The sequence below is a fragment of the Rhododendron vialii genome, chromosome 7a (assembly GCF_030253575.1).
Source record: "Rhododendron vialii isolate Sample 1 chromosome 7a, ASM3025357v1".
Classification (NCBI taxonomy): domain Eukaryota; kingdom Viridiplantae; phylum Streptophyta; class Magnoliopsida; order Ericales; family Ericaceae; genus Rhododendron; species Rhododendron vialii.
The window spans coordinates 40,334,237-40,347,979 of NC_080563.1; the positions used below are offsets into that span (position 1 = coordinate 40,334,237).

At 37.2% G+C, this 13,743-nt stretch overlaps 1 protein-coding gene across 1 annotated transcript; it reads right to left on the bottom strand.

Annotated features, from left to right (window-relative positions):
- Positions 1 to 3,635: 3,635 nt before the first annotated feature.
- Positions 3,636 to 8,425, bottom strand: LOC131334551 (ornithine carbamoyltransferase, chloroplastic). The gene is made up of 5 exons (XM_058369627.1): positions 8,147 to 8,425; positions 5,637 to 5,971; positions 5,257 to 5,388; positions 4,872 to 5,147; positions 3,636 to 4,082 (listed from the first exon to the last, which is right to left on the bottom strand). The coding sequence occupies exons 1-5, from the start codon at positions 8,349 to 8,351 to the stop codon at positions 3,900 to 3,902; spliced, it is 1,131 nt and encodes a 376-aa protein (XP_058225610.1). The 5' UTR covers positions 8,352 to 8,425; the 3' UTR covers positions 3,636 to 3,899.
- Positions 8,426 to 13,743: the final 5,318 nt, after the last annotated feature.

Here is a 13,743-nt window from a genome sequence, read left to right on the forward strand (position 1 = left end):
GAGTAGAGAAGAGGGCTTTTCTTTCTGTTCAAGGCAAGACTAGAGCGGACAAAAAAGAGAGATTTATTGGTTGCAAATCCTGCGCCATGTGGCATTTAATTTGAAACCTTTATGTGTTATTGGACGTACTGCAGGATCGGCCTCAGTTAAGGAAGATGTCTTCAAGGGGACTGCTCTCCTGGTGGCATCAAATTTGGCTCTCTCCCAGCTTGAAGAGCAGCCGAAAGCTAATACTGCAATGAGTGGCAGCTTCAAAATATGCTCTATGACAAGAAAATAAACTATGTAAATTTATATACTGACATCAACTTTTTTTTTTTATCCGCTATACTGACATCAACTGTCTGACAAGAAAACATAGAAATAGTCAAATGCATGGAAAATTACTCTCTTTCTTTTTTCCTTCGAACGGCCATATGAGATTACAATTGGCTGCATGGGTTGAGATCTTGACAATTTTTATTGAGGATTCTAGCTGAAAATGACAAGGAATCTTTGAAGATTTTTTAGTATGTTCCAAGTCTCAAGGTATTGAGGAGCCAGCGTTAAAATCAGGCTAAGCAGCCAATTTGTAGCTTCATAGATCTTGTCAATTGTTTGAGCATGTTACAAGTCTCAAGGTGAAATCAGGCTAATCAGCCAATGTACTTTTCCAAGCTAGGGAAGGGATACTTAAGTTTCCAATGCGCAACACGTTTGATTTTCAGATTGTATCCTCATTGACTGAATAATAATACGCGGAATTTGGCAATCTCAAGATGGAGAAGGTATTACTAAAATACTTTCATTACCCAAAATAACAATCTTTTGGACTCTTAATCTCTGGATTAGTTCAGCAGTCAAACGTGCCAACTGCCAACACATATGGGATAAGAAACTGATAAGACTCCGAACTCATACAAGCAGACTCGTACACCATTTGAGACACACGTACAATATATACCACTGTTACCACAACATATGACGGAGCAATACTTCTTTTTTCTTTTTGTGTGGTCAAACGGAAATAATGGGGCAATACTTTTTGATGAAGGTGACGGAGTACCATACTTGTACTTTTATTTTACACCCAAAAAAAGTGGTATTTTATATGCATCATAAGTCTGATGGAGGAATAGCATCGGTAGATAGAAAACTGTAGACAAACAAATCCTTGAGGTTGCCCTTAACATAGGTGTATTTCCTCAGATGACCCTCCTTGAGAAACCCAATTTTTTCCAACACCCACTGGGAGCCCTTATTCTCTACGTCAGCAAAAGCTTGCAACCTTACTATATCAGGAAACTCCTCAAACACCTGAGGGAGTGCCATCTTCACTGCCTTGGTGGTGATCCCCTGCCCCCAGTAGTCCACAGATAGACTGTACCCAATGTCCGCCTTGGTGTCAAGTTGGTTGTCTCATTTCTCTCTTTAGTGGTGACTTGAGTTCGAGCCCACGGAGAGCAGGTTTGAGATTCAGGGATATGAATAGCCTCTGAATTCCCTGTTGACTAACATACGAACACCCTGCTGATGTAAACCGTATGACCAAAAAACCGTATGACCAAAAAAAAAAACTAACTGTGTATCACAGCTTGCTAAGAGGTTGATTCTGTTTTGCATTTCTGATGCTAGATCGGAATGGAGAAACCTTACCAAGACTGCAATTAATGAGGAGCCACTCGTCAAACCAAACCAAATAGAGAGCCTTTAAGTCCCCATCAATCGGGGTCAACTACATGAATCTGTTTTTTTCTATCGTCAGGTACATTGTTGTTGGGCTAGTTGGGAGAGCCAGTTACTGAAACCTGATAGAATTGATGTAGGATGCCACTGACTAGGGCCAATCACAATAAGCCCAATACATGCGTGACCTATCTATAATTGCTGAATGAAAATTTCTTGTAGGCCTTGAAATTCAAATAGAGGACCTCCCATTCCCATCTTTTGCGATATTAAGTCCAACTTATCTAAAACCTTAGGCTAGAGGACAAATGTGTAAACCTATTGAAACTATTTTGTGAAGCTAATTAAATTGAACTAAATTATCGCGTTATAACCAAAGGCTAGAGTGGACAAAAAAGAGAGATTTTGCACGGAGTGGGTTTAAGTTTTGGTTGCAAATCGGGTACCACGTGGTACCAGACGCACACAAGAAATGCAACCGATGGTCCGGATTGAAAGTATCGAACGGTCTAAAAAAAAGAAAAAATGTGTTTCAATCCGGACCGTCGGTTGCATTGTTGAATGGCCCGAATGTGCGCGTCGGGTACCACATCAGCCGTACCCTATTTGCACCAAAAAATTCACTGTGAACATGTTTGTCAGGATGGAATGTCTCGACAATCCAATATTTTCTCAAGCGCTTGTGAGACAATTCCAGCAGCTGTTCAGGACAGTCGCTGGGGAGGATTCACTCCCTTGTCTTTTGCGGGTGATTTCTTTGCGGAGCAACTCTTTTTGCAGGGTTTATTACGAAGGTTAGAGCATCCACAATGTAATAATCAAAACCAAAAGGTTGCTAAAGTTAGCAATGTTTGCTCAAAAAAGTGCTCACATTGTAATAACCAAACTTAGCAACCTCTTAGCAACTTATCAAATTTTGACCTTTGAATAACCAAACTTAACAACTTTTACCAATAACCAAAACTCAATAACCAAACCCAATAATCAAATTCAAAGCTAAAAATTTAAAAAACACCTTACATTAGAATCGTCTTATCGAGACGAATAATTTGGTGTGGTCGGGTGCGTGATTGGAACTCGTTTGCAATTGGACATAGGTGCATTGCGTATTGTGGGGGTTTTTTTTTATAGGGATACAAAAATAACCAATGTGGAGATCAAGTTTGTTAGGTTTGATTATGAACTAAATGGATAATCAAATGCTGACGTGGCACATTTTGATTATCGATTTTGATTATTCCCATTGCGGATGCTTTTAGAGCTTTATTATGGCAATGTGCAAGCGTAAGTGTGAACAAAAATTAGAAGCGTGATTGGAATTGTTCAAGTTCGGTTCATCCAAAACTAGTCCAGCTTGAGTTCGGATCGAGCTCAAGAAGAGCTCTTAATAGCTTGGTTCATCCAAAACTAGTTCAGTTCAAGTTCGGATTGAGCTCAAGAAGAGATCAAATAACCGAACCATCTTAAAATTCAACCTCGACTAGTTTAGTAACGAGTTGAGTCTTGAGCTGCTTGTGAGTCTAAAAGAGAGAATGCAAATTAAGAGCAAAAACGAAGATCCGTATGACTGGGTAGAGCTCAAGCAGAAGTCCTGTATTTCGCATATTTTTTCTGTAATTTTTAATTCAAATTTAAGAAAATAATCGATTTCCATAGATTCTAGACATTCAATGTGCTAAACCCTGTGATGTATAAGTTTTAATTTTTATCTTTGGGGCTAACGCAATAATAATCACTTGCCAACCTGGGTTTTTTGATCTAAAATTCAAGTCCCACTCGAGAGATTATTCAGTGCCCACGTGGCATGCCCCACACCTTTCCACACCACACATTGATGTGAGGTCCACACACTAAGTCTTGGGCTCCACCAAAATGTGTGGTTGAGGAGAGGCCTGAAGCACCACGTGGTGGTGCTCTAGAAGCATTGAATAAATTTTCGAACGTAAGATTTATCGGTCCAATACCAGATATTTTTGGGTTATGTTGAAAAAATGGTTCTTATTCTCCACCAAATAGACGGGGAAATGGAAAAAGATGCATCCAAGGGACAAAGCAACAAGTTTTCTAGCCTATTCTGCCACTACCTTGATATGAAAAAAAACCCCAGATCACGGACTTAACTGCAGAAGTTCTAACTCTGTCAAGGATCAAAAAGTACGGATTCAAGAAAAACAAGCAATTTTGCCTACATTTCAAATTGGAGCTCCTCAAGATGTTATGCCAGGAAGACGCGATCACAAGCCAAGCGCGTGAAGCATTATTGCATTTTGTGCGTGCATACGGTTCTCGGCTTGGGGAAAGACAATGGAGTTTGAAGCTTCAATAACTTCATCAGTAACCTCCACACCTCTTTCTGCCGGTAAGCAATGCATAAAATAGGCCTTTGGACCAGCTAGTTGCATAAGAGCTTTATCCACCTGCAGTTAGTAGGAGAGGATGTCAGAAAAAAAACTAGAGATAGGCACCTTTACTTCAGCTAAAATGTTCTCATATTTTCTCTAACTTCTTATCTGAAAGGCCACCGCTTTCACTATCACAAAAGAGTCATTTACGAGTCTCAGACTTGAGAGAATAAATTCCAAAGAAGCTAGTGTAACTTGCTCATCTTTCTAGCATTTGATGAATTCTGGGTTACCTTTTCTAGCATTTGATGAATTCTGGGTTACCTTTATATTTGTCTAAAGGAAAAACTCAAAATTACAGACGGATTTACACATATGACTGCTACAATGATGGCCCTGCAAGCAATAAATACGGGTACCTTCCCACTTTTTAAAACCTGGAGGGTCACCTCAAGTTTCAGCAATGATCCTTTAAGCCATATAGCCAATTAAACGGCTAACAAGAACACAGCAACAGATTGATGTCAGCCCACACGCTAGATGCTTGATTCGAATACATACATGAGCATTTTCAAGAGATAACCAGCTTGGATTAACAACAAGGGATGTGTCCTAATCATATGGAGCCATCTGAGGCCTGAACATATCATCAACAGAACAAAATTCAACTTCCATCTAATCCGCTTTGAGCTAAGCCCACATCCACATCCTCTTGAATTGAAGCACGCGCATCTTGTTTGATTATTTTAGCTCATGTAAACATAAACTTCACATAAAAATTGAAGTCCACTCAGCTGAAGCTCCATGCAAACAATCCTAGATATTATGAACTGAAGGTCAGAGAAAGTTCCGTTTAGGTAATACCTGGAAGCCTTCAAACTTTTGGCGCCGATAAGCAGCTTCTTCCTTTTGGCCCATGCTGGCCCACACATCTGAATATACCACATCAGCTCCTCTAACAGCTTCCTTTGGATCGTTTGTTATCTCAATTTTGCTAATTCCAGCCTGCTTTGCCTTCTCAACTGTCTTCTCATCTGGTTCAAAACCTTTAGGGCAGGCACAGACAAAATGGAAAGGAACAACCACTGCCAACAACAGCCAAGAGTGTACAATGTTGTTTCCATCACCAACATAAACAACCTGGATTGAACATGGTCATCAGACAAGGAGAATCTGACGAACAAATTTGATAACAAAGGACATTGCAAGAGAAAGATCATATTGAATGACAGGATATAAATGGGCCAACCTTTGTTCCTTCCAACTGACCAACGTGTTCGATTATTGTGAGCGCATCAGCCATTATTTGACAAGGATGGTTGTAATCTGTCAGCCCATTGATTACAGGTACAGTTGCATACTTAGCCAGATCCAGAATGTCCTGAAAACGAAACAAGTATATGCTACGATTTTTAAAACATATTAAGGCCTAGGACACTAGAATATCTCAACTTCGTTACTTTTGAGGGGCCATTTTTCATTTTGGTATGTAAGAGGACATGACTTCCCTGATGTGGCCATGAGTGCATGTGTATGTAAGCGAGAGAAAGGAAGACAGGGAATCCAAGTGGTCAGTATATGCAGCATGAGTTAAAAATTGTAACAAACATAGATAACTCACCAGCATACCTGATGAGCAAAAAGGCGTGCCATAATGATGTCATTATAGCCAGAAAGCACTCGAGCCACATCCCGAGTTTCCTCTCGCTTACCCATTTGGATATCGTCTGGTCCCAAATATAAAGCATGGCCACCAAGCAAGAAGAAACCAGTCTCAAACGAAACTCGTGTCCTCATGGATGGCTTAGCAAAGATCATTGCCATGGTTTTCCCATAGAATGGGAGATATGTCCTCTCCCCTGATTTAATAAGTTCCTTGACCTCTTTGGCACGATCCAAGATCTTCAAAATAGTTGCTCCGTCAAAGTCACTAATGTGCAGAAAATCTTTAGCCTCTCCTTTTGCTGGACGACAAATCATAAAGAATAGAAGTTAGATAATTTGCTCTTGTTGCCTATGTCCACCATGTAATGTTTATACAAGTAAGGTTCTGGAAACAACTTCACAATCACATCAGGACTCACCAACAAATAAATGAAAGTTGGTATTTAGGATTAGCACAAAGTTCGAATGGGAAACTATGAAATAACAAATTGACCAAACAAAAATATCTATGGCAATTGCCAATCCATCAAAATCATCCAAATTCTACTTGTTCTTCATGGTAGATATAGAGCAGATTTCCACAGCACATTGTGAACATCCACTACCTTACACAGCTATACTTTGTTTTCTCCATAATCTTTCAAGCAAGAGTGTAAGACATCAGACAAAGAAAATCACAGTAGCAAGTTCAACTCTAGTGAAAAGGAAACATACTCAATTAACCATGATAGATACAATTTACCAAAACTAACCACAACAGATTTCTATTTATGCGCTTGATCCCACTCTAACTTCCAAATAATAAGGAAACATGCAAAATTCCATCTTAAACCGCAGTTCTAATCTCAAAAGTTCTGATCAAACTAGCCAAAGCAACTCACAATTCCCATCAAGCAACCCGACACCTAAATTTTCTATATAGCACTAGACGTTTTTAGGTTACAGTTTCCATTCCTTCAATACTTAACCATATATCGATGTTTTAGACTCTAAACACCAACAGGTTTTGAAAGGGAAATTATCACAAACAAAAAGATTCCGATAAACTAAACGAAATCAACTCACATTAAGAAATGCAGATACAACAAAATTTTATATAGCAGTATAGCACCAACCATTTTCTGGGTTAAATATTCCTTCCGCCTAGACCCCCAATTCGACGTGGTTCAGAACAGATTCAAGAAAGCAAAAACGATCAAAAACCCCCCATTTCAACCAAAAGGGTTTCCATTAAACTCCTCGAAATTCACCCAATCAAGCAATACAGACACTTCAAAAACATATAGAACACTAAACAAGTTTTCCGTTACCATTTCCCTTCCTTCCAATGCTTAAACCCTAGGTAGAGTGCGTTTCACATCAAAACATCAGACAGATTTCATCACGGATGAAGGCACATGTATGGGGTGGGGGTGCCCAGGCCACCCCCAACATTGCCAGAATCACCCTATAGGCCTATATTCACTATGAATTATGCATTAAATAATCATAATACACAAAATTGACACCACCAAACTTCAAAACATAAAATGTACATAAATAGATAATTTTGTACAGAAAAGGTACTTTTATTTTTGCTATTCTACTTTGTGAGAGACTAAAAGATACAATTAAAGTGTCAAAAGTTTAAAGGGGAGTGGATTTAGAATCCCCTAAAAACACATCGCACAAGACTCCAGAGGAAACATAATTAGAGCTTCCATTGGAACTTCAATTATTGTTCAAACAGGTCTGTTTTCACCTCTTTCGTTCATATCCCAATCGACCGATTGGGTTTTTTTTTTTTTTTGTCCCAATATTTTTTTTTTTTGTCCCAATATTTTTTTTATGGAAGTGAATTTGCAGGTGAATCTTAACTTATTAGAGAACTCATATTAGATTATTACCTCTGTCCCAAAAAAACTGTTTCATCCGCAAAATGAAAACTTAAATCATGCTAGGGACACATCAAAGTTTACATCCATTTTTACACCTCTCACAAGTGATGGTAGGACCCACAACACTATTTAGATGGTCCGATAATCAACAGTGAGAGAGGATGTACACTTGGATTGTTGGATGTGTTCCTACTTCCTAGCATCATCATTGAAAAAGTAAAATCTTTTGCCGCTAGTTACTAGATATCAATGAGTCATTAAATTTAGCAGGAAAAAAATGAACTTTCTTAACAAAAATGTACTTTTTAAACTTCTAGTTTTGCGGATTGGGTCTCAAAACTCAACCCCTCCCCTGTGCACGGTTTCCCACTAAGCTTTTTATCCAATTAATACTCTTTCTTCTCTTTCTTTCACTCTCCACTTATTACCCACAAACATACCTCAAAACCCAAACCAAACAAACCAAAATCTGATGGACGGAGGACTACTTTTCATAGGTATAGTGGGATTTGGGTATTGGGTTTTTTCAACTTTCATCCACTACATGAACAAGAAACTAAAAGAACTACTTTGAAAATCTCAAGAAACAAAACTGACCTTGTTCATATGCGAAAATCGAAGGCGGAGAAGTAGCAGAGGTAGCCTGACACGAAATTCGGTCCCGAATCACCGCGAGACCGGATGGAAAACGCAGGGATCGCCGGGGATTGTGACGGGAGAGAGAGAAACGGGAGGAGAGAGAGGGTGCATGGGAGGATCGAACAGAGGAGGAGACGTGAGAGTGAGGCAAAATGGCGGCCATTGTTGTTCTGGTTTGGTTGGTGAGAGAGAAGCAATTGTGAAGTGGGACTGTAGGTAGTACTGCTTGCGTTTGGAGCTGATTATATAACGTCGAAAACTACGTTCACGACCCCTTGAACTATGAATCTTTTTCACTGACATCCTTAAACTATGAAGTTTTTCAATGACATCCTTAAACTTTGTCCGATGGTTTTGATTCAGTGTAACCAAACCCATTTTAATTAAGAAACATAATGACATCCTTAAACTTTGTCCGATGGTTTTGATTCAGTGTAACCAAACCCATTTTAATTAAGAAACATAAAAACCTTAAGATTAAGTATTTATCCATATCTAGCAAGTGGAGTGGAGTGCAATTGGTGCCTAGAATAGAGTGCTTGGTGCTTCCCTTACACTCTCATGCACACAGACAGAGTTCGATTCCCGTAAGCGCTCAACCTCCTCTCCAAACCCCCTAAAATAGAGTATATTAGGATATTAGGATTAACAAATGACAATAAAAAATAAAAAATACTAATCCATATCTGATTAACATAGAATTTTTTTACATGATTTGTGTTCTTACAATCTCTATTAAGTGAATGCATCATATCATTGAACAACGTGGTTTTGAAACGCATCCCTAATTGAAAATGCTTTTGAAACACATCCCTAGTTCAAAATGCGAGTCACGTGAAATTTATTTTATAGAAAAATCCCTCTTTTAACTCTACTCTCACTTTAGGCCTAGTTTGGCAGCCAGTTGTCCTTTTTTTTTTTCTTTATTCAATTTTTTTCACATTTTTTAGTTTTTCGTCAATTTTTTGAGGATTATAATTTTAATATAACGAGAGAAATCTAAAAGGTATAAAATTACAATCAAAATTCAATTATTTTTTAAGAAAAATGAAAAAATTGGCTTATTAAAATTGGCTAATAAGCCAATTTTTTCGTCTTTCTTAAAAAAAATTTGAATTTCGATGGTAATTTTTTGATTCCTCCCATCACAACGAAACAATAATTTTTAAAAATTGACGAAAAAATGCAAAAAAATTTAAATAAAGAAAAAAGAAGCCATTTAGCTTATAATGCCAAACTAGGCCTTATTATCTGTTTAGAAATTGTGGAAAGATGTGGAAAATAAGGGAAAATTTTTAAATTCTAACTTAACTTTTCTCTCGATTTCTCTTCTATTTTCCCATTCATTTTCCCCTTTATTATTTTGGAACCCTATTATTTTTTCTTCTTTTCCCTTTTCTTTCCCTAATTCCCACCCAAAACAAAGAACTTCAAATGGAGAAGGCGATTGATTGAAGCTCCAAGGTCTGCATCTGTCTCCTGCTTCTGTCTCCTCAAATCAACTCCATTCTCTCTCTTCAACAGGTCTCTCTCTCTCTCTCTCTCTCTCTCTCTCAAAGTAAACTACTAAGGTCCCGTTTCAAAAACCTTCTTAAAAAATAAACAGCTTATTTCACATTTTCAAACTCAAAAATAATGTAAATGAAAAATAATTTTTCAATTTTTTTTGCATCGTATAAAAGATCTCAATAAGATCTTTCAAACAAGATCCATAGTGCATATTTTTATATTTCAATAAGCCCCTCATTTTTGAGCTTGAAATTACCTTCTTAAAAAATAAGAGTCTTTTTTGAGTTCTGGAATGGAGCCTAAGAGGTCGTTTCGGTTTCTCCAAAAAAGTAGTTTTTGAAAAAGAAGGTAATTTCAAGCTCAAAAATCATGTGTTTACACAAATAATTTTCCTACCAATATGGATCTTATTTGATAGATCTCATTAAGATTTTTTAAACGGTGCAAAAAAAATTGAAAAAATATTTTTCATTTTCATTATATTTGAGTTTGAACTGTCTAAAAAGATTGAAAAATATGTTTCAAATTTTAATCCGTTTTTACGTAGTTTAATTATGACCATTTAGGATAAAATGAGCAGAAAATTAAAATCTTTCCACCGGTTCAAACAGATTAAAATTTGAAACACTTAATTTTTTTAACATTTTTAGACAGTTTATATATTAAAAAATATAGTTAAAAATTAAGTGTTCCAAATTTAAATCCGCTTGAACCTGTGAAAAGATTTTAGTTTTTTGATCATTTTATCCTAAATGACCATAATTAAATGTTGAATCTAGGACTCTAGTTGATTAGCCCTAAGAGATATTTGATTCTAAGAGGCCAAAAATTCATTACGACCATTTAAGATAAAATGAAAAAAAAAACAAGATCTTTCCACCGATTGAACTTGATTGAAAATCGGAACACTAAAATAATTTTAAATAAATAAAAAAGAAAAAAGATACAGAGTATAAATATTATTAATTAAATAAAAAATAACAAAAAATAGGTTCTCGGTATTTTTGGAATGAAAAGGTTACAAAATTAAGGTTGAAAGTTGGAAAAAAATTAATCGCACCATTGGTTGAAAGTTGCAACAGTTGGCCAGTTTGAAGTTGGAAAAAAATTAATTGCACCATTGGTTGAAAGTCCTTCTGAACTCACATCATTTTTTTTCAGATCAACAGGACATTGCATTGATAGCGTTTGTTGAAAGTTGGACCTGCAGCATTTTTCAATATTACCCGTTGCAAAATCGACACTAGTGCCTATATATTCAGTTGCCTGTATATTTATTTGTGTATGTCTTGACCTATATATATGTCTTGACCTATATAAAGTAAATTTAAGTGAATTTAACATACATAATTTATTTGAAAACTCAAATCTAGAAGTTTCAAAAAATGAAGGACCAAAAAAAAAAACAAAAAGATAATATATTGGGTCCAAAAAAATTATTTAATATTTCATATTCAATATTAGACTTGTTTGATAGATTTCGTTGAGTAGATTTCAAATATATAAAATTTATTTAAAAAAATACATGAATTCAACATTTTCAGACATTTTTTTTTTGCCACAGCGATATACATCAGCGGGGGTTAGTGGGGGTATTAGAGTTAGCACGGGGAGACCAGAAGCTATCCATAGCCCTGGTTCCCTAAAGGGCCTGCCCTCTGTGGGGCTCGAACCCAAGATCTTCCACAAAGGAGAGGCAATGACTGACCAACTGCACTAAGCAGTGGTTGTCATTTTCAGACAGTTTTTATATTAAAAAATATGATTAAAAAATTAAGTGTTCCAAATTTCAATATGTTTGAACAGGTGAAAATATTTTATTGTTCTGATCATTTTATCCTAAATTGCCATAATTAAATTTTTACTTTAGGGCTCTCGTTTTTTAACCCTAAGAGATATTTGATTCTACGACTTTCTTAGGGTTAATCAATGAGAGCCCTATATTCAAAATTTAATTATGACCATTTAGGATAAAATGATCAGAAAACTAAAATTTTTCCACTGGTTCAAACGGATTGAAATTTGGAACACTTAATTTTTCAAACTCTTTATACATTTTAAACTACCGCAAAAATATAGTTTTTCTGTTTTACATTATTTCAACATCGATATTAGGCTCGTTTGATAGGTTTCGTTAAGTAGATTTCAAATATATATAATTTATTTTAAAAAAATAGGTGAAAAAAAAAATTTATTAACATTTACAATTTTATAAAAAAATAAAATAAGAGTGAAAGAATGCGGGAAGAGAGAGAGAGAGAGAGAGAGAGAGAGAGAGAGAGAGAGAGAGAGAGAGAGAGAGAGAGAGAGAGAGAGAGCATGGGTAAAACGGAAAAATCTGATGGGCCGGTGTCAGACCCCCCTGACACGGGGGCAATTAACAGCTCTCCCCCTCAAATTCGAAACTTTACCATAGGGAAAAGTTGAAAGCTCGTATTTTGTTGATTGCCCTACTTGACTGATACGGCTCCATTGTTAAAGTGAGAAACAGAAGCATAAACTTTAGAAATGAAGCTATATTTGGACTCGGGTTCCTCTCCGATCTTCAAAAGAATTGAAGGATCCTCGAATCCTATATGAAAGTATGAAAATTGGCCACTATTAACTTCAAGAGCAATTGTTTGCGGCCAAGTGTGCATAAGTTTGTGGTGATTAGCAAAAGTTTGCGTCCAAGTATGCAAAGTTTGCGGCCACGTGCAAAGGTTTGTGGCCAGACACACAAAATTTGTTGCGGCCAGACATACAAAATTTGCGGCCACGTGCCAATAGCAATAGTTCGCGGCCACGTGCAAAAGTTTGCGTCCAGGTACAAAAAATTTGTGGCCATGTGTATAAGCTTGCGGCCACGGCCAGACACACAAAATTTGCTGCAGCCAGACACGAAAGTTGCGGCCAAGAGCAATTGTTTGCGACCACGTGTGTAATAGTTTGTGGCCATGGGCTAAAGTTCGGAGCCAAGAGCAATAGTTTGCGACCACGTGCAAAAGTTCGTGGTCAAGAGCAATAGTTCTCGGCCATATGCAAAAGTTTGCGTCCAGGTACAAAAAATTTGCGGCCATGTGCAAAAGTTTGCGGAAATGTACTCAAAGTTCTTGAAAGAACTACTACCTCACTAACTTGTTTCGTTTTGCTGTTGCTCTTGAATTTGTGCCCCGAAATTCAACAAACCTTTGTATTAGAGTTTTGCTTGCGACAATTATGTATAGTTTCATAGATATTCAGCATCTATTATTCCATTAACTTGCGACAATTATGTATAGTCTCATTTACTGTCCATTTGGCGAAATTGGTGTGAAAAGAGAAGAGACTAGCTTATAGGGAAAAGAAAAGAAAGCATTAAGTTTCGGAGAGGGCAAGGGAATGAGATGGATAATGTTATGTTCTTGGTTGCATATGCAGGTCGTGTGCATCATGCGTATATGTCTGCACACAAATGGTCGTACCGTATACCCATAAAGCAGCCTGTAGGGCTTGAATTCTTGTTGCATATGTATGCTTTTTGGGGATAATTGTTGCTACAGTTTCAATCTATGGGATAGCTAGCTTGTAGTTTATGTAGTCTAAATGGTGATGAACTATAGCTTATAGTTTTTTCAGTTCTTAACGTGGCCGGAGCTTCTGACCTCTGTCAGAGATGGAAGGGCGAAGATGAGTTTGATCGGAGAGAGATGATGGACGGTGGTCCAGATCGCCGACGGCGATGGCCATTTTAACATTAATAGCCCCTTTGGATGGAGGGGTTTGATGAGAAAAGAGAGTAAAGGGTTATGGTTTCTTGTGAAATCACTCATTTGGATTCCGCATTTTGGTAAGAAATGAAGAGGAAAGTGCAAAAACGAATTTTTTTGATTAGTCCTTCCATTTTCTCACCCAATCTCATAAAAACATGGTGAGAAAAGGCTCCCCTTTCTTATCTCATCCTTTCTCATCATCCAAAAGGGGCTATAACTAAGCGAGCTTCAAATGAGTGCCAGTAGAAGTTGTTTTCGAACCTTCAGCCTCATCTCCCTCTCTTCCGCTTTCCCTCTCTGGTCGTATCCAATTCC

Coding starts and splice junctions, on each gene's coding strand:
- LOC131334551 (XM_058369627.1), bottom strand. CDS start 8,351: ATGGCCGCCATTTTGCCTCACTCTCACGTCTCCTCCTCTGTTCGATCC. Junction 5,148..5,256: donor GTCAGTTGGAAGGAACAAAG/GTTGGCCCATTT, acceptor TGTTCAATCCAG/GTTGTTTATGTTGGTGATGG. Junction 4,083..4,871: donor AAAAGTTTGAAGGCTTCCAG/GTATTACCTAAA, acceptor TACTAACTGCAG/GTGGATAAAGCTCTTATGCA.